The 19,805-nt window shown below is 40.1% G+C and overlaps 1 protein-coding gene and 3 non-coding genes across 9 annotated transcripts in view; 2 read left to right on the top strand and 2 right to left on the bottom strand.

Annotated features, from left to right (window-relative positions):
- Nucleotides 1-7,472, top strand: part of GPX5 (glutathione peroxidase 5) — a 39,112-nt gene extending 31,640 nt beyond the window's left edge. For 5 of the 6 annotated variants that reach the window (XM_043449723.1, XM_043449722.1, XM_043449725.1 and 2 more), the window contains 4 exons: nucleotides 1,709-1,862; nucleotides 4,810-4,927; nucleotides 5,406-5,505; nucleotides 6,608-7,472. In XM_043449723.1, coding sequence (XP_043305658.1) covers nucleotides 1,709-1,862; nucleotides 4,810-4,927; nucleotides 5,406-5,505; nucleotides 6,608-6,814 — 579 coding nt within the window. In that variant the 3' untranslated portion in view covers nucleotides 6,815-7,472. The remainder of the gene's footprint in view (nucleotides 1-1,708; nucleotides 1,863-4,809; nucleotides 4,928-5,405; nucleotides 5,506-6,607) is intronic. The other variant, XM_043449727.1, reaches the window with a different exon arrangement.
- Nucleotides 7,473-11,301: 3,829 nt separating this feature from the next.
- TRNAI-UAU lies at nucleotides 11,302-11,395 on the top strand. Its single transcript has 2 exons — nucleotides 11,302-11,339; nucleotides 11,360-11,395. It is a non-coding gene; the product is annotated as a tRNA-Ile (tRNA).
- Nucleotides 11,396-14,219: 2,824 nt separating this feature from the next.
- TRNAR-UCG lies at nucleotides 14,220-14,292 on the bottom strand. The gene has a single exon. It is a non-coding gene; the product is annotated as a tRNA-Arg (tRNA).
- A 4,683-nt stretch (nucleotides 14,293-18,975) lies between these two features.
- On the bottom strand, nucleotides 18,976-19,049 carry TRNAT-UGU. The gene has a single exon. It is a non-coding gene; the product is annotated as a tRNA-Thr (tRNA).
- Nucleotides 19,050-19,805: the final 756 nt, after the last annotated feature.

Genomic DNA, 19,805 nt, shown 5'->3' with positions numbered 1-19,805 from the left:
AGATCAGAGTCTAAGGCCACTCATTCTGGTACCCAACATGATTTTCAGGAATTTTCATCACAGTAGCAAAGGCGGGAAAAAGGCAAATTCTTAAAAATGTTTAGCAGGGAACCAGGCATAATGGAGATAGGAATGGATACTCTGATATAATGTTCTGTTTATATATGTCTCAGTTTTGCTGGTATGTATTTGTGCGTGCATTTAGGGAAATGTGCAAAAGCCGGAATAGAGAAAATGCCTCTCCCCAGGAGTAAAAGCTAAGTAGCTAAGTGTGCTAGGGATAGAATCAGTGGTAGTTTGGTTTGGTTTTGTGTTGGATCACTCCTTTAGGTGGGGCAGATGGTGTCTGACTAAAATCTTTTATAGTCCTTTCATTTCCAGGGAGTCTAGTTTAATCCTAGTTTAAGTCTGGACCTTTCTTATTAGATTATGTCCTTCCCTCCTTTCTCTGGTCAGTACCTCTCTGCCTTTTTCTGACTGGGTGGTTTGGATGTTAGCTTTCTTTTCATACTTTGGGATTTTACATTCCCTATATTCCAGAAACCATTTATAGCAGCTTCCCTAATATAAGGAAGGAAATCAGGATGTGCTGGTGAGCCCTGTGGAGTCAACACATTCTGGGTACTGCATGGACCCTGCATGGATAAAGACAGAGGAGAGATAAGATGAGATCTGCCTGTAGAGGAATTTAACCTAGGGACAGGCAATGAAAATTCCATGCTGAACTTATTTCTATTATGTGGAACTTTGCTCAAATATGTTCCATAGATTGGATAAGGATTAAGGTAGATGGAGCTGGTGGAGAAGGTAGGTATTAGATAGCTAGAGCACGATGGGTAAGGAGTTGGGCATGTGATAAGTTGGATGCTGCCAGACACAGTTTAGTGACCTGCTTACAGATGGATTTTTGAGCTCTCCATCTCTTTTCCTGGCAGCTACAAAAAGTTAGAATTTCATAGTAATGGCTTACAAGACCATCATATGAGTAAGAGTGCATTGAAAGAGAAAACTACTCAAGGTAGGAGTAATATTAGATTCTAGAATGCTAAACCTAGAAGCCTTTCAGGATCTAATAGGAATCTAGACAAATGTCTTCATTTTTACCAATGGGGAAACTGAGGGCCAAGGATGAGAACTTCCCAGGATCACAAGGAACTCTTAACAACAGACCAAGCTTCTGATTACCAGGTAGAGCTCTTTCCACTCCACCATGCTGATGAGTGGGGCAGGAAGTCAGAAGACCTAGGGAAAGTTAAAGAAGTAATAAGGCTATCTTGAAATACTTGGGCAATTAAAAACCTTCCCTTCACTGAGGGAATCCAGGCAAGATGCCTTCAACCCAGAGACAAGGGGTAGCTTCATTTTCAGAGAAGCAAGAAAGGCAGTATGCTTTTCAGTTTGACTTCACTTACTTCCAGGCCATCCCATTCCAGCTCATGAATCTCTGCTGTTTTCCATTCATCCAAGCAATTCCTGGTATTTTACCTCTGCAAAGATAATAAAGAGACTTGACTGCCTGTTCCTCAAAAAAACCATTGCCTTTCAAGTCACAAGACCTAGTTTCAATCTTGTCATTGACACATTAGATGACTCGTATTTGTTTTCTGGATCTCAGTTAATATATGTATTGTTCTTTGAATGGTTTGAAAGGTTATACCGACATTAGGAATTATTATTACTAAAATTATGATTTTTTAAAATCTTCCAGATGGATTGCTACAAAGATGTGAAAGGCACCATCTATGATTATGACGCTTTCACTCTAAATGGAAAGGAACACATTCAGTTCAAGCAGTATACGGGCAAGCATGTCCTTTTTGTCAATGTGGCCACCTATTGTGGTCTGACAGCTCAATATCCTGGTAAGAGTTTGTAGACAAATCTCCTTGGGACTAATTTTCCAGCTTGTTATATTTTAAGTCATATTGGTATTATATTCTAGTTTTAATTCTATATATCAAAATAAATACTCATGATCAAGTGACTTCATTCCCTAATGTCAGGAGTCAGCAAACTATGGTCCACAGGGCAAATCCAGTCAGCCTAATTTTGTAAATAAAGTTTTATTGAACACAGCCATGACCATTCATTTGCAGATTGTCTATGGTTGATATTATGCCGCAAGACAGAGTTGAGTAGTATAAGTGTTGGTGCCAGAGGCCATCTGAAATGACTAATCTGGACCTTCACAGAAAATGTTTACTGACCCCTTCCTACGTCCTGCCTCTGCTTTGCTCCTGAGATTTCCAGGAGAACCAATAATGTATTTGAGAGCTAGCAGCCTCTCTGAAGATTCAAGTCTTCTTGGCAAATACAGGAGGTAAGATTGATGTTTTTGAGACTTTTCCAGGTAACTTACAAAGACAGGGAAAAGAAAAAAGGGCCTTATACCTGGAGCCATTTGACTGGAGTGAGGGCTGGAGAGGAGACCATAAGAGAGATGAACACTTGCTCTCCAACCTCAATGCCTCCTTCAGGTGTAGATTTTTCCCCTCTCTGTGATTATTCAGGGTGGAATGTTATCTTTCTCATATCTCAGGCCATATTGATTAAAAGCCAATAAATAATGAACAGGACTAATTTTTATCAGAAATAGATGCCTTTCTTATATTTGAACTAATAAGAACTTCATTTTTAAGTTTTTCATTATTATATTTTGAATAGGTACTGAACTGAACTGAACTATATTCACAAGGCTCAAAATTAAAGGAATAAAAAAGTTTAGAGTAAAAAGCCTTTTCATCTCTTTCCCTTCCCTTCTGATGACCAGTATTATCATGTTTACAAAATACATATGTATTCTTTTTTTTTACTTTTCTACCAATTGATGACATATAATAAATGATGATGATGATAGTGACTGAGTCATGTCCGATTCTTTTGGACTCATGGACTGTACCTGCCAGGCTCCCCTGTCCATGAGATTCTCCAGGCAAGAATACTGGAGTGGGTTGCCATTTACTTCTCCAAACAAGTAATAAATACAACCTGCCAATTTGCTTTTTTAAATTAATAAGATACCTTGGAGTTTGGATCATTTCCTCCCTCTGTTTTAAGATTGAATAATATTCTATTGGACCATACTTCATTTTGCCAGTTTATAGGGATTTTAAAAATCAATTTATTCAGTTCCAACTCTGTATGTAATAGGTGCGAGAACTGGGGAATAGTTTCTCAAGAACTGGAAGACAGGTTTCCTAATTAATAGTCTGTTTCCTAAAGGAGTTATTATCTATAGTGACTAAAGACAAGAGGGGAGGATGTGGGGAAAGTACTTAGGAAACATGTGGAAATAGGAAAGCAATCTTATATTGCAGCAAATAAAAATAAAAGGACTCAGAGGAGCTATCCGTTGACACTGTTGCCTGAGCAGACTGTTCAGTTAGGGACTGGTTAGTGTTTGTTATGGAACTGAAGATGTCTGGCTCACAAAGGGTGAAAAAGATGATTATAAAGTCCGGGGAAACAAACTGAAAAACTTGGGGAAGGCAATTGGAAGCTTGTGTTTTGGTATATCAGTGAGGGTTTTTAGGTAGAATGCATCTTTAACATCCTAAAGATTGTTAAAGAACACCAGAAAGCTCAACTTGAAATTTCTTTTTGCCCCTGTCAGATTTACCCCCACTCCACCCAGGGTGAACTAGCCTGTGAAGAGGAGAGAAGTCCATTGTCATTGTGCGTGTCTTTTCCTTAAAAAAAAAAGAAAAAAAAAGATTCAATCTACCAATTAACCAATCAGGGAAGGCAAACTGATGGTCAGTGATGTTTAAATGTGGTTTTGTTTAAAATTAAAATTAAATTAAATTAAAATTTTCGTTTTTAAATTGTGTTACAAAAAGGCAAAATATAAAATTTACCATCTTAACCATTTTTAAGAAGACTGTTCAGCAGTGTTAAAAATATTCATTGTTGTGAAACAAATCTCTAGAAATTTTCTATCTTGCAAAACTGAAACTCTGTATCCATGAAATAACAGCTCCCCTTTCTCCTTTCCCCTAGCCCCTGGTAACCACTATTCTATCTTCTGTTTCTATAAATTTGACTACTGTAGATACCACATGTATTTGTCTTACCTGCAGTATTTGTCTTTTCATGACTAGATTATTTCACTTAGCATAAAGATACATTCATGTTGTAGCATGTGACATAATTTCCTTCCATTTTAAAACTGGATAATACTCCATTGTATATGGATAGACCACATTTTGTTTATGCATTCATCTATCAATGGACATTTGGGTTGCTTCCACCTCTTGATTTTTATGTACAGTGCTCCTATGAACATGGGTGTGCAAATATCTCTTTGAAACTCTGTTTTCAATTCTTATGCATGTATGCCCAGAATTGGGACTGCTGCTTTATGGTAGTTCTATTTTTAATTGTTTAAGAAACCTCCATGTTATTTTCCATAACAGTTATACCATTTTACAATCCCACCAGCAGTGATCTGGTGAGCTTTAGAATAATAAAGATGACTGGGGAGCCACCTCAGAATAATGTTACCAGAAGAACTTCTGGAAAGGAATCTGGACATCCCTATTTTTAAGGAAAGGCCCCTGTCTGATTCTGATGTGCTGCAGATTTGGGAAATACTGCATTATAACAAAGGGCTTCTGCATACATGTCTGGGGATCTAGTATCTCATTTTAGCCCTGCCATGAACAGTCTTTCTGACTTAGATATTTTCCGCCTTTTCCTGGACTTCTGTTTTTCCCTCTGTAAAATGCGTATTTCCAAGGATCACTCTGTCTATATACACAAGGCAGGCTCTCTGGCCAGGCCACCATATTGTCCATTTTCTACCCATAGAACTGAATGCACTACAGGAGGAGCTGAAGCCCTTTGGCCTAGTTGTGTTGGGATTTCCCTGTAACCAGTTTGGAAAGCAAGAACCAGGAGAAAACTCAGAAATTCTTCCAGGACTGAAGTAAGTGCCTACTTAAAACCCTACAGAGACCTGTCTCTGTCTACCTTTCCTCCGTTTCCAGAGGCACTTCCATTTGGGGAATTCCGGGATGGGCGGTGGGTTAATAGGCTTGGGGCACTTCCTACCTGATTTTAAATTTGGCCTTCACTGATGTGAGGCTGGCAGTGTCAGAGCTGCTCTCCCCTTCCCTGGGAAGTGAGACCTGGATGGATGGTGGAGGAGTGGGAGCACAGAAATAGCTCCTGGTGTTGCTGGTACAGAAACAATACAGATGGGAGACAGTGACAGCATGTGGGATAGAGAAAAATAAAGTGTCAGGGAGCCCTAGTGTAACAATAGTCTTATTTTCCCTTCCCAGCCCTGTTTTCTATATCTCCACATCTGTTTCCCCTTTTTCGTAACCTCAAATCCTGGTACCCTATTAGAATTTTCTCTCTTATATTCTGGAGCTTCCTGGGAACATTATGGTTCATTGCAGGTATGTCCGTCCAGGAGGAGGATACGTACCTAATTTCCAGCTGTTTGAGAAAGGGGATGTGAATGGTGAAACAGAGCAGAAAGTCTTCACCTTCTTAAAGGTGAGTTAAATTACTGACCTAAGCTTTTTCTTCCTTAATATTCCTAAAGTAGAGTTGGTGTGGTAGAAATGGATGCAAGGGCTCCTGCCTGGAGGAGGGGTTGGACTCTTTGGAAGAGATCTCCTTATAAGCATAGGGACTAGGGTTAAATTTTTTAGTATCTGTGATGCTCTGGCTTTGTGGTACAAAGCATTGTGTAGAGTGCCACCTTTCACTGGGACCACTCTTTTGTTCATTGACATTCATTCATTCAAGGAACATTTGTTGAGTGCCTGCTATCTATAAAGGAGTTTGCTAAACAATAAGGGTATAGAAATGAACAGACGCAGTCCCTGTTCCTCGATGAGTTAATATTGGAGAAGACAAAAAAAAAAAAAAGGCAGATTGCATAATACAACGCAATAAGTGCCTTTTATGAAACACCAGCTCTTAGATACAGAGAATGTGAGAACTAAGAAGGGCCCTTAATGATCATCAGAGTTCAGTGTTCTTAAATGCTGGACTGTGGGCCAAGGTTGACCCATTCTGAGATTTTTATATATACTCAGTAAACTGAAAAAACAGGGCAATGTAAGGAGGGTTTCATAAACCTCAACTGATTTATAGAGCTGCCCTTTATTCTACGATTAGGACACATATGTAATTTATTCTTATAATTACCTCTTTAAAGCTAAATGAAGTAATGGTGTTTTTAAATTTTTCTCTTATTTTTCAAAACAAAATATTGGAACTCCATATTGGCCCCAAAAGGTATTTTCGAAAGATGACTGGCCCATGGAGCATCAAGATCGAGGAAACCACATTCTAATCTATTCACTTTGCAGAAAAGGAAATTGAGAGCTAGAGAAGTAACATATCTCATTCATAGGAACAGGATTTTGTGATGGGGTCACCGGGAGAAACAAAAAGAGGGAATAAACTTTTGCTATAATATCTACAGCTTTCTTGGTAGTTAGCATGGTTGTGATTCAGAGAATATATTAAGAATCATAGGAAATGAAAATATCTAAACATAAGAGGATTATCTGTGGGTGAAAATAGCCTGGATCATCCATGAGCAGAAATGATTCTGTCATTTCTCTTTTCCATCTCTCTGCTGCAGCAATCCTGTCCTCACCCTTCTGAGATTATGGGCTCAATCAAACATATATCCTGGGAACCCATCATGGTCCATGACATCCGCTGGAATTTTGAAAAGTTCTTAGTGGGACCTGATGGCGTCCCTGTCATGCGCTGGTTTCATCGGACTCCCGTCAGTACAGTCAAGTCAGATATTCTGGCATACATGAAACAGTTCAAAACCAAATAAGAAGATCAAGTTGGGGGCAGGAGCCATCCTGCTTCTTTACCTGAAGACCTGTTTTTTAAAAAAAATCTTTTCTCTACATTCTCTTCCTAAATGCCCTCCACTTGACTAAATCACCTCTATAGTGCCAAAATTCCCACTCTCTATCAAGTAGATTTATGTTCAGAAGGCTACTACTATTTCTCCCTGCAGGAGTATGTGGGTAAGAGAAAAGAATGGAAAACCTAAACCCTCAGCTATCTGTTACAAGTTTAATAAAGCACATATATATATCTCTAGAGGAGGGCATGGCAACCCACTCCAGTATTCTTACCTGGAGAATCCCCATGGATAGAGGAGCCTGGCAGGCTGAAGTCTATGGAGTCACAAAGAGTCAGATATGACTGAGCGACTAAGCACAGTGTATATGTGTAGATATCTATACATATTTATATATATCAAAGGAAAATCATTCATCCATGAGGATAGGTCAATTTGCCATGATATCCTGAAAAAGAATGTTCCTACACATTCTGAGTCTTCCTTCCCTCTCTACCCTAAATGTGTAGAATTGACAATGTGGTGAATAGCCATACAATTTAAGTTCTACTTCATAACATTTGTCTTCCCCTAGAAGAAACGTGTGAAGTCAATTTCCAAATATTTTCAGATCAGTCTTTTTCCATGACACCCCACCCATCCCTGCCTCCACTGATCTGTCACTCTTTTGTAGGAGCCCTAGATAGAGTGGGGGCAAGAAATCACCTCACATGAAGGAAAGAGTATCTCCATGATGGTGGCAGACAGAGCCTCTTTCTAATTCGGACCCTACAAAAACTTTCCTTTGTCTGATCTTTAGTGTATTCAGATTATGACACTTGGGCAGAGCATCCTTCGAAAGATAGGCTTTCCCTTCTCAACCCTAGAACCCTTAGCTTCAGAACCAGCCCTGCAACTATCTCCAATAAAATGTTTCCTACAGCATGTGGAATCACTGTAATGGTTTTCAAATTCTATCCGGAGCTCAAACTCATTTCCTCTCTCTCTTCTTCCTCACTGTGACTGTCACAGATGGTGTATTGACTAAATACCTGGACCCTTTGGATTGAAGATTTACCTTCCTAGATCCTTGGAAGGTTGTTACCTGATGACTCTCAACTGTCATCCCTCTTTAGGAATTGTCTCAGGTCAAGGTCACATTTCATTTCCAAGGGCAGCCTATATCCAATTACTGGTCTATGAGAGGTATAACAGCCAAGATCTGACTTCTCAACTTGGGACACATCTAAAGGGTCCATTCCAGTGGTGGAGCCCCCCCAGGAGCAGGCAAATGCCCTTTTGCACTTGCACTGCAGCTCAGTTTTTTCCTATGACAAATTTTGATTCTTCATTGCTTCTCAGGTGGTCACTGAGATAGTGCCCCAGTAAAGTTTCTGAATGCAAATCCCCATCTTGGAGTCTTTCCAGGGAACACAAAATGCAGTAGTTGATACCAAAAGTATCTGAGAAAGAAAATGCTAAGATGAGGTGTTTTGTTTTTTTTTTTTTTTGGCCCCACCCATGCAGCAAGTGGGGATATTAATTCCCTGACCAGGGATGGAACCCATGCCCTTGAAGTGGAAGTGCAGTGTCTTAACCACTGGACTGCCAGGGAAGTCCCTAAAATGAGATTTTTGAAGCTGGATTATCCATCTGGTTGGCAGTAAAGGGATTGGTAGAACACAAACAGCCACTGGCACAAAGTAGCAATTTTTAAAACTTTCACTCAACCTGAACTGAGATGCTCTACCGGTGGATATGCAAAAGCAGATGTGATGTATCAGTTGCTTGATAAATGTGGGAGAGATGGTAATAATAATGTAATAGAATTCTTCAGTAGAAGAAACTGATGCCTTGGAGAGAGATGATTAAATGCTGAAGATGATATCTCATCAAATAAAGTGAAAGGCACTCAGTTGTGTCCAACTCTTTGGGACCCAGGCCAGAGCCTTTTCCTTCTCCAGGGGAATCTTCCCAACCCAGGGATTGAACCCAGGTCTCCCACATTGCAGGCAGATTCTTTTACTAGCTGAGTCACAAAGGAAGCCCATCAAGTTGAGGCTAATGTGAAAGCCAGAGCCTCCATAGGAGGGTATAAGGAAACTCTCATATCCTGCAACTCAAGGGCACAAAAAGCTAAGGTTCAGCTCCAAGATTTAATCACAGGAATAGTAGGACTCCAAAGTAGGTTAACTTCTCAAACTAGATTATCTTCTATGCCTAGGTCATGGCCTCAGTTGGAAAAGAACAGAATATTGAGACATTGGATGGAGACATCTGGTGGGATGCATTGTTGCTGTTGAGTCGCTAAGTCATGTTCAACTGTTTGTGACCCCATGGACTGTAGCCTGCCAGGCTCCTCGGTCTATGGGACTTCCCAGGCAAGAATACTGGAGTGGGCTGCCATTTCCTTCTCCAGGGGATGCATTAGAACATAGAAATCTCCAGATTTCCCAAGATCCTTTGAGCTTTTTAGAAGTAGCCCAATCCTCCTTATCAAGGTTTAGTTAGTCCTTCTTCCTTGAAGACAATGCAGAGATCTCTCCTCTGCCAAACATGTACCTCTGCCACCCATTCAGCATCCTTCCATACAGAACTAAATTCTAAGTGTTCTGGATCAAGGAGAGTAGAATGCAAAGTTAGTTGATGTAGAATACACTGATACTAGAGCATTCTCCCAAAGTACAGAATTTTTATACGCTGGCAAAAACTCAACGTACTGTTAGGATTCTCCTGCTTAAAAAAGCAAAAGCTCTCACTAAATGTGGTAAGAATGCCAGGACTCTTGAGATTGATGGCAGAAAGAGGGATCAAAAACTCAAAGAAGTGGACATGCTAGAGTGGATTTACCATGTAATACTAGAAAACCCACTAGAGGAATGGGTAACAGGAGAGTCAAAGGATATTCTGTTTGGGGGTGGGAGAAGGCATGTGTTGGGAGGGGGACACTATCATTACTAAGAAGTTCCATGGTGAGTGTCCTCTATTGGCCCTGCACTGGTGATATGAGATTCTGCTACAGAAGTGGCTTCACTGACAGCAATGGGAATTATAGGATCTTGAAACAGTTCATGCCAGAAATAGCAGCACTCAATTGGTCAGAATCTGGTCAGTCTGTGCATGTGCACGCGCCAGGTGTGGGTGGGCAAAGTTACTGTAATGAAAGACAATTTCAGAGAGGTAGCCAACTTTGTAGTGTTGAGATGGTTAATGAAATACAGCATCCCTAGAAACAAAATAGATGGGCAGCCAACAAGCATATCGCTGTCTACACATAAGAAATCAAGGATAATCAGAAGACTGAGGGTAGCTGCCCCAGTTAAAAATAAAATCACAATACCTTGCCCAGTTTCTGATCTTAAACCAGTTTTCAGACTCGACCTCTTGGATTAAAGAAGAAGCCAAGTCCTGAGGACCCTGCAGTGCCACTGAAAATATATAGAATATAATTCTCCCATTTCTTTCCTAAATGGACTTATATCCATTTACTCAACAATCATAGACTCAATAAAGAGAAAAACCCTCAAATTTCAAGGACTCCTGGAGACAAGGTCCAAGTGAATATAGATATGGAAACACCCAAAGTGTCATCACAGCCCCTCTGTTAAAATGGAGGTAATGGGGGTCTGGTTCACAGGGTGTCCACTCAGGCCATGGATCCATCTGGTGGAAGTTTCTTTTGTCCCAAAATGTATAACTAGAATGAAAAAAGCTTGAAATGAACCACAAATATAAACAATATATTTCTCTGAGTATGAGACTTCAGAAAATTTTCAAGTTACCACCTTTTTGTTTTTCTGCATTTCCTTAGTCTGTATTGTATTTAATATAGTTGATTTAAACTTAGTACATTTAAAACAGTGCTTTTTCTAAAGGAAATATTAGCTCTGTGAATGTTTCAGGATAGCAAAGTATTTTAATATTCTTAAGTTAAAAAAACAGTGACTGGGTCGGGGTGGGACAGGTGGCATCTGAAGCAGAGGGAAAGTCGTCCGAGCGTAGGGCAGAGCCGAGACAGAGGTGATGCAAGAAAGCAGAATCGCTGAGATGAAAAGTCCCCAGGAATTCGGAAGCAATGAAAATGCACTGTGGTCTTACAGACGGAGTACACACTCCTGAGTGGAAAGCTTCCTGCCTTTGTGGAACCAATGTAACCTTTTTTTTTTTTTTCCATTTAAATGCTTTCAAATAAGTCTGAAATTAGAGAAGCCGTGGGACTATGAGCGGAAAATCAAGATGGAGATGACCGCGACGCTCAATCGCGGCTGCATCTCTGTACTGTGGGGGAAACGGCGGCAGATTGGCTGATACCAACTGATCAAAGACTGCTGCTGTGAACCGCATATCAGATTCAAAGAGAAAACCCCGTATCAAAAGGCGCCATTTTATTCATAATATTGACTACCTTAAATAAAAGTCTTCATCTGTTAAAGTATATTCACTTACACCTGCCCAAACCCCTACCTAGCAGAGCTCCAGTGGCGCAATCGGTTAGCGCGCGGTACTTATAAGACAGTACGCTTGTGAGCAATGCCGAGGTTGTGAGTTCGAGCCTCACCTGGAGCAAATTTTACTACTCTCTAGCCACATGAGACAGGTTAAATTTGAGGTTCCCGCAAAGAGATCAACGGTTGGGATTTACTTGGTTGGTTGTGGTTTGTCTTAAAATTCTCCGTTTACGGTCGTGCATGGTTAAGTACCATCCCGCTGATGTCGGTGCCTTCCTTTTTCCGACACTTCGGCAATTTAACTTTTGTCTCTTGCCAAGACTGTTTCACAGTAATAAACTACGTCTGACTTGTCAATTATGTGAAACGTGGACGATCTTGGTTTTTAAAAGTATCCCAGTGGACAATTTCCTGTATTTGAACCTGCTTTCCTCAGTTTCTCCACTCATCCGGGCTTCCTCTAAGGTGCTTATTACTCTTTATAAGTCCATGCAGCTTGTAGATATATCAGACACTCAGGAACTCAGTCTCAGGAAAGGAGTTGAACCAGGAGTCTGTGTGGGTCACTTAATCTCACCTTCTGGATCTTAAACCTTATCAGAGTCATCCTGAGACAAGGACATGGAGCTCTCTGGCTTTACAAAAATTTATAATTGCACGTGTTCAAATGCTCAGCACTATCAGTGCTTTTTCAGCTGCTGCTGCATTTTGGAGTGCTTACATTCTCCCTGGCCCCACCCTGAGCTGCCCACTAGGTAAAGGTGGGTTCAAAACAAGGTTCACAGACCAATTCAGATTACACTGGTAAAGAAGTGATAATGGATAATTTACTTACCAAGATATAGCAATAGTGGCTATTCACAGTGCTGTTTTTAGTATTAAATGAGATAACAAATCATTGTTTGATTGATTGATTGTTGTTGTTCAGTCACCAAGTCCTGTCACAAATTCCCATTATGCATGTCCCTTTGGAATATGATTGTGCAGCAGCTACCACCAAGAGGTGGAGTCTATTTCCCTCCTTGTATGTGAGCTGACCTTGTAATTTGTCCAATAGAATGCTGTGGTACTGATGTTGTGGGAGTGAGGTGGTGGGAGTTTCAATACAAGGGTTCAAGAGCCTTATAACTTCTGCTTTTGTCATCTTGGGACCCTAAGACATCATGTGAAGAAATCCCACCTAACTTCCTGAAGGATGGAAGACCATGTGAAGAGAGAGTCCCAGTCATCCCAGTCATTCCAGATGACACCCCAGACAGTGAGTGGGAACATTTTGGACCATCTAGTCCCAGTCAGGCTGCCAGATAACTGCAATCAATGAGTGACCACAAGCAAAACCAGCAAAAGAATTGCCTAGTTGAGCACAGCTCAATAACTGACCTGCAGAATTGGAAACTAAATGTTGCTTTAAGTCACCCACAAAATCTGGGTGAGGTTTGTTACAAAGATGTAGATGACTGACATAAGCATTTAGCATGGAATTAGACTCCATAACAAGCAAGCAGATTGATTTAGTGAGTAAAATTACCCATAAAGAAAAGCCCAAGTCTAGACATCTTTACTGCTAAATTCTACTGTTTTTAAAAAATTGATACTAATTCTTTACAGACTCTTATAAAAATTGGAAAAGGAAGCCATCATTACCCTGATGCTAAAGTCAAACAAAGACATCATGAGCTAAGAAAACTACAGACCAATATCTCTTATAAACATGGACATAAAAATTCTCAACAAAATACTAACAAACAAAATCCAGCAACAGATGAACATATTACAAAAGGACCTGAGGAAACGTTTGAGGATGGTGTCTGTGTTCATTATCTCTTTTGTAGTGGTGGTTTCATGAGTTATACATACGTCAAACTATAAGTTTAAATACAAGCAGTTTAAGGAAATCATGCCTCGATAAAGCTGTTAAAGAAGTACACTCACAGGAAAAAATCATTACAGCATTCGGCATGAGCAGTTGTGGATTTTTTTTTTTTCTTCTTTCTTTCTCTTTTTCCTATACTGTGGAAGAGTTGTGTCTGGTTAGACTTATTTCTTCTTTGAATGTTTTAAAGAAGTTCGTAGTAAACAGAAGGACATGTAATTTTCTCAGTAGGAAGACTTGACAACTAATTCAAAATATTTCATAGTTTAAGACCATTTACAATTGCAATTCCTACTTGAATCTAATTTGAACCGTCATATTGTTCTATGAATGTGTCCATTACACCTAAACATTCAAATGTATATGACCACGTTCTTTCCACTTGTGCAGAAGCTGCTCCCTGTTTATTATAATTTGCCTGACAGGTCTCTTCTCATGGTTCCAGGTTTCTGTTTTAACCCTGGCTCCTCAGATACTGCTTAACGTTCAACTAATTCATCCCGCAACGTGTGGGAGAACCCATAGCTGGTCTCCAAGAACCCACAGAAAGACGGTGCACCTCTCAGGTGGCATCCACGTGAATCAGGAGCCAGATCCTCTAAAATGTGGCAAGTTTTCCTGTCGAAAGGGGGCGCCATTTAAACTGACTTACAAAAAACAAATCTCAACATTTTCAGCGTCGAAGTACAGAGCGGCACCTGAAAACCAATGGAATAGTCGTACGCTAAAATAAGAGACGTCCAGACACTGCCGGACGAGGAGAGCAGAATTCCTTGACATTCGTGCCTTGTGGCACCCACCTCACTCACTGGGTCCACCCAACCCCCTGCAAGAGGGTCCAAAAGACCAGGGCTGGCGCTCTTCGCTATCTCCACACCTGTGTGCCTGCCTGACCAAGGACTCCTATGGTGCAAAGGGCTCGATGGAGAGGGCTGGCGCCGACCCCGCTTACTGAATCACGTATACCCAAGGGGAGATCTCTGGAGTGCTCTGATGCTATAATTTGGGATTTGAGAGCTGGAACAGTGATATCTGGGTAAGGGTAGCAGGAATGTGAAAAAGGAAGTCACAACCACGAAGGGATTCGAACCCTCAATCTTCTGATCCGAAGTCAGACGCCTTATCCATTAGGCCACGTGGTCCTCTGTTCTTAGGATGAAGGAAAATATTACAAGTATTGAGAATCTGGGCGATTCTTGTTACTGTAACTCTTATGAAAAGATACCTTTCCCATCAATTTTACTTAAAAGGTGGTGTCATTGGTACAAAACCCAAGTAAATTTTTAAAGAAGTTATGGTTAGAGACTAGGGCAAAATGGAAATTCCGCTTTTCTCCAAACTCTACCCTTAGCCTGACACCAAATTTCTTTTCTGAACAAAATTTTACACTTGTATTGTAATGCCTCTTCAATCGGTTGATTAACCTGTTTAAAAAAAAAAAAAAAGGATTGAAATGTCTTTCTGTAATCACGGCTACAAAGGCTCGATTTACCTTCAGAATGAAGACAAAGTCAAAATTAAGACCCTATGGGAGTAAGTGAAAATTACAAAAAAAAAAAAAGACCGCTCCTGGCATCCTCTCAGCTGGGCGCCCAATCCTGCCAAGACGTTTTCAATTAGGATTGAATTGAGAAGCATCTTCCTAGGCCTGGCCTTTCTTGGAAACCACGAAGAACAGGCCCACTGAGTACCCTCCAGGGACACCTTAGTAAAAACCCCAACGATTGTACTTACTGAACAATTAGAAAGTGTCCCTCCTCTTGTGCAGCCACTGGGTTGCGGGGTTGTGTGACTGAGAGGGAAGGAACCATTCTTCAGGTTAGAAAGGTTGGATTTTGAGTCAGTTTGTTGTGGTTGTCTGGTTTCTTTCCGGCTCATTTCCCCCAGCCACCCTCATCTCAGTGGATCTCGACCCCCCATTAGTGATGGTGCGGGCGAGGAAAGCACAAGGGTGGTGGGAAGGCGCGGGGGAGGCCTGGAGGAGTTACTCACACCGCCTGCTTTGGACCCTGTTCCTGAGGGGTGCTGTGGGCGCGGTGAAAGCAACCCAGCTGGAATCTGAGGCATTTGGGGGGGCCTCATTCCCCATTATTAGGAACTGCGAGGGCCTGATTTTGGTCTTCATCTAACCTGCCTTCTCAGAGCATTCGGGCTCCCCGCCCGGAAAAGTTGAGGTTACATAGATTTTTCACAATTTAGAGATGCTGGAGAAACAGCGTTTTCTCAAAAGCTTCTGAGCAGTGACTGCACCCTGAAGAGGCTGCTCTCTTTTGCTTGCTTTCCAGAAAAGCACCATCCTGGTTCTCTGGGCCACAGCAGGTTAAAGTGACAGACTGTCTGGGGTCTGTCCTTAATCCAGCCTTCAGTAAGCATTCCAGGAACTGAAATCTAAAAGATGAGAAAGGTTAGCAAAAAATAAAATAAAATAAAAAGCAAAAGAAGAGTATATCCAAAAGGTGGATCAGAATGTGCAAAGGTGTAAGAAATTTTGCCCAATTAGTTTGAAGTTTTAAATGAAATCGTAAATTCTGCAACAACAAAAAATCAATTAAATTTCACTAAAGAAAAATTAGCAAATATGAATAGTCCCAAACCATTAAACCATAAATACTCAAAAATTTTTCCCACAGAGAAAACTCCAAACCCAGATACTTTAATCTGAAAGTTTCCACGACTGAGGGACTGAACTGAACTGAACTGAACTGATTCTCTACTAGTCAAAAGGAAAGCAAAAAAATAAAAAGCTGTGATGACTAGAAAGGAAGAAACAGAACTGACTTTTTCTTTTTAACAGATCGTGTTGGCAACCTACTCCAGTATTCTTGCCTGGAGAATCCCATGGACAGAGGAGCCTGGTGGTATCACAAAGAGACACAACTCAGTGACTGAACACATATACATACAAATACTTATGTACAAAGATCAAACAGAAAAATTATTATAAATAGTGTCAGAGTTTTACCACATTTTCATGACAGCTATAAAAATTTAGTTATATGCAATAAAGAAATACCTAGAAATCACACAAAATGATATATTATGATAATATTTCAATAACAAGGAAACATTCCAAAACAAATACAACATGGTTTCATGTATAGAAACTACAAACTAAGCATATTAAATAATCTGTTGTGTTAAATACATGTATTAGTAGTAAAGCTTAAAAGCAAGGGACTGAATGGGAGGGAGGCTCTAGAGGGAAGGGATATGTGTATACTTAAAGCTGATTCGTGTTGTTGTACAGCAGAAGCTAATACAAAATTGTAAAGCAATTATATCCAATCAAGGAAAAAAAAAAAGAACTAAGGACTCAACCATGTGCATGAGAAATCTTGGGAATAAAGTATCCAGTCCCTTCAGATGGCTGCAACCAGTTCCTGGCTGAAAAATTAACTGCAACCCCATGAGAGACCTCCAAGCCAGTGCCACCCAGCTAAGCTGCTTCTAGATTTCTGATGCACAAAAATTGCTTGAGAATAAATGTTTATTGCTGTTTTACGGTTTTAAAAAAAAAAGCAAGGGAATGACAATCACAAGCATTAATATAGTAGTTATCTCAAGTGAGAGAGAGATGTAGAGTGGAGTGGGGCAAATGGAACTTATAAAATAAAGGCAATGTTCTCTTTCTTAATTGGTGGCTTTGTTTTTCTTTTTAAATTATTTTTAATTGAAATGTAACAAACATGCAGGAAAGTGTCCAAACAGAAGCATATACAGAATACTTAATTTATGTAGATATATATCTGAATATATATGTATGTGAGTGAAAGTCACTCACCAGAATACTGGAGTGGGTAGCTGTTCCCCTCTCCAGGGGATCTTCCCAACCCAGGGATCGAACCCAGGTCTCCTGTATTGTGGGTGGATTCTTTACCAGCTGAGCCACCAGGGAAGCCCTTATATGTGTATATATAGATGTATATATCACTGAATATTTACAAAGAGAACATGTCTATGAACTCTCATTCAGATCTTTTGTTCCAATTTATTGCCACTATTTCTATCAAATTGAATCAAGAATTAAGTTTTGTCACCTAGGTTGTCTGTGTCAAGAAATACCAGAAGCCCCTCTCATGTGCCTCCTAACTACTTTCTTCTTAAGGGTAATCACACTTTGGATTCTGATATCATCTATTAGCTTTGCACATTTTAAATAACATATAAATAGAATTTTACAATGTGTACTCTCAGGTCCGGCTACTTTTGTGCAGCACTATGAGGTTCATCCATGTTGTTGTATTCAATGATGTTATTTGTATTTACATATATAGTCATACACATATATAATAATATTGTATTAATATGCCACAATTTATCCATTCTAGTGGTGGATATATGAGTTATTTTTAGTTTGTGAAAATTGTGAATAGGGCTCTTAGGAACACTTTTGTATATGCTTTTCTGTGGACTTGTACACAGATTTCTATTGAAAACTGTAATTAAGAAATTGACCCCATTTCTGATATTTGCTGACAGCTTTCAAGACCCATCACCCTCACATCAAAGCCAGCCCACAGAAAGTGCTTAAGCTCTCTCAGAGAGAAGATCAAACCATGCTAGTCCTGGTTCTCACTTAGGAATCTTCATTCCCCTCTCCCCTCCACAGCCTGCCCTCTAACCCTGTAAAAACCAAAGCCCATCACCCCTCCTTGGTCTTCCAAGACATTTTTGGACTTACCTGAGAGCCTCCTCTAGTCTCCCCAGAAAACTTCATTATGTGAAAGATAAATGTTTTCATATCTCCCTGGTACATATGTAGCATTATCGATCTTGCCATTTGAATCATTTGGGTACAGTGACCATTTCATTTCAGCTGAATGATTGCAAGATAGATGTGCACTCAAGAGTGGACTTACAGAGTCACAGCAAGTGACTTTACTACACTTTTTTTTGGCAAGCAGCATATATTATTTCCATATATCTGTAATTACATGTAAGAGAAATGGACAAACTGAAAATGGGAAAAAATAAAATATGATAAACTAGATAAAAAGATAGATGAAAAACAATTATCCATAACCAAACAAACTCGGCTGGTGAATGCAAGACTATTTCAACTCTATTTCAATGCTATAGAAATGCTAGTGCCAGTTGGGCTAATGAAAAAAATTTTATGTTGATTCAGGTTTTCTTTTGTTTACAGAAAGTTTTTTTTTTAATTGAAGTATAATTGACCTACAAATTCTATGTTAGTTCCAGTTGCACAATATAGTGATTTGATATTTCCATTACAAAATAATTACCATGATAACTCGAGTTATAATACAAAGATATTACAATATTTTTTTTTTACTGTATTCCTCATGCTGTACATTTTACCTTCATGACTGATTTATTTTGTAACTGGAATTTTGCGCCTGTTAATCTCCCTCACCTATTTCACTCATCCCTCCACGCCCCCCGCCCCCAACCACAGTCAATCCATGTGGCCCGAAACTTCGAGAATATGCGTATTCAACACCTCTCTGACCCCTCCCGGGATGGGGACAACCATCCCATAATGGAGGTGAAGCGGGTTTATTTATTTCCCCAGAAAATGACCTTCGCAAGTTCACTTGCCTTTTTGTGATGGGAAGAAGAGGGTTGCAGAGACTTACGATCATTCTTAGGGGTCTGCCCTAAGAATGTCATTCTTCGGGATAGGGAGGAGGCAGGGGGTTGGTACTTCTGTGAGGGGAGGAGTGTTTACGATCATTCTTAGGGTTCTGCCTTTTTCCGGATCGGGAGGAGGCAGGGGGGGTGGTACTGTAGTACTGAAATCAGAACAGAACTGTAGTACTGAAATCTTCATCCTTTCTCAGGAACAAAGAAGCGTGCAAAATAGGCCCTACTGGGATTCGAACCCAGGATCTCCTGTTTACAAGACAGGCGCTTTAACCAACTAAGCCATAGAGCCAGACGAAGGACAACGTCTGAGAGAAACTTTAAATCAATTTTCTTTGTTACTTTGAAAAAATATCCAGATCTTTTCCAATCTTACTTGCATACAGGTTGTGCCCATTTCAGTGACTGAACAAAGGGCTTGACAATGTGATGATTACTATGCCTCACAGCGACATAAAAGTTAAAATGAAAAAAAAAGAAGAAAAAAAAAAAAAGTTAAAATGAGGCCACAGACACCACATCCGAGTCCTGAATTTGAGTAAAAGTATTGTAATACATTATATTTCTATAGCACTTTGGAATTTACCAAAATTCGCCTCTCTGAACATCAAAGGCAATCCCAAATAATGAGCATTTTATCATTCCTATTTTATATTCAACTCCAAAAACGTTTAAGGACTTGTTCAAGTTTACAGAGAGAGCGAAGAACTGGAGTTGAGACGAACTCATTTTCTGATGCTAATTCATTACCATCTGAGTCACCACGGAAGCCCTCTGATGCTAATTCAACCACATTGTCAGTTCAGCATTTTCGCAAGCTGTAGAAACAAACAACTCCAAGAATCCTGGAAGCTTAGAGTAACACATCCTGCTCCTGCTATTTGTCTACCGTGACTCCGCCCAGGATGAGGGAGCCATCTCTACCTGAAACATTGATGGTCTCTTGACAAAGGAAGAAAAAAAGTATGGTAAATCAAGAACTGTTTCTTGGTGCCCAAAAGTACCATGTCAATTCTGCTCACATTTTAATACCCAGAGTGAAATAAGT

The sequence above is a fragment of the Cervus canadensis genome, chromosome 28 (assembly GCF_019320065.1).
Source record: "Cervus canadensis isolate Bull #8, Minnesota chromosome 28, ASM1932006v1, whole genome shotgun sequence".
NCBI classification, from domain to species: Eukaryota; Metazoa; Chordata; class Mammalia; order Artiodactyla; family Cervidae; genus Cervus; species Cervus canadensis.
Note: the sequence above shows the minus strand (reverse complement) of the source record. Positions and strands in the feature narration are given on the sequence as shown.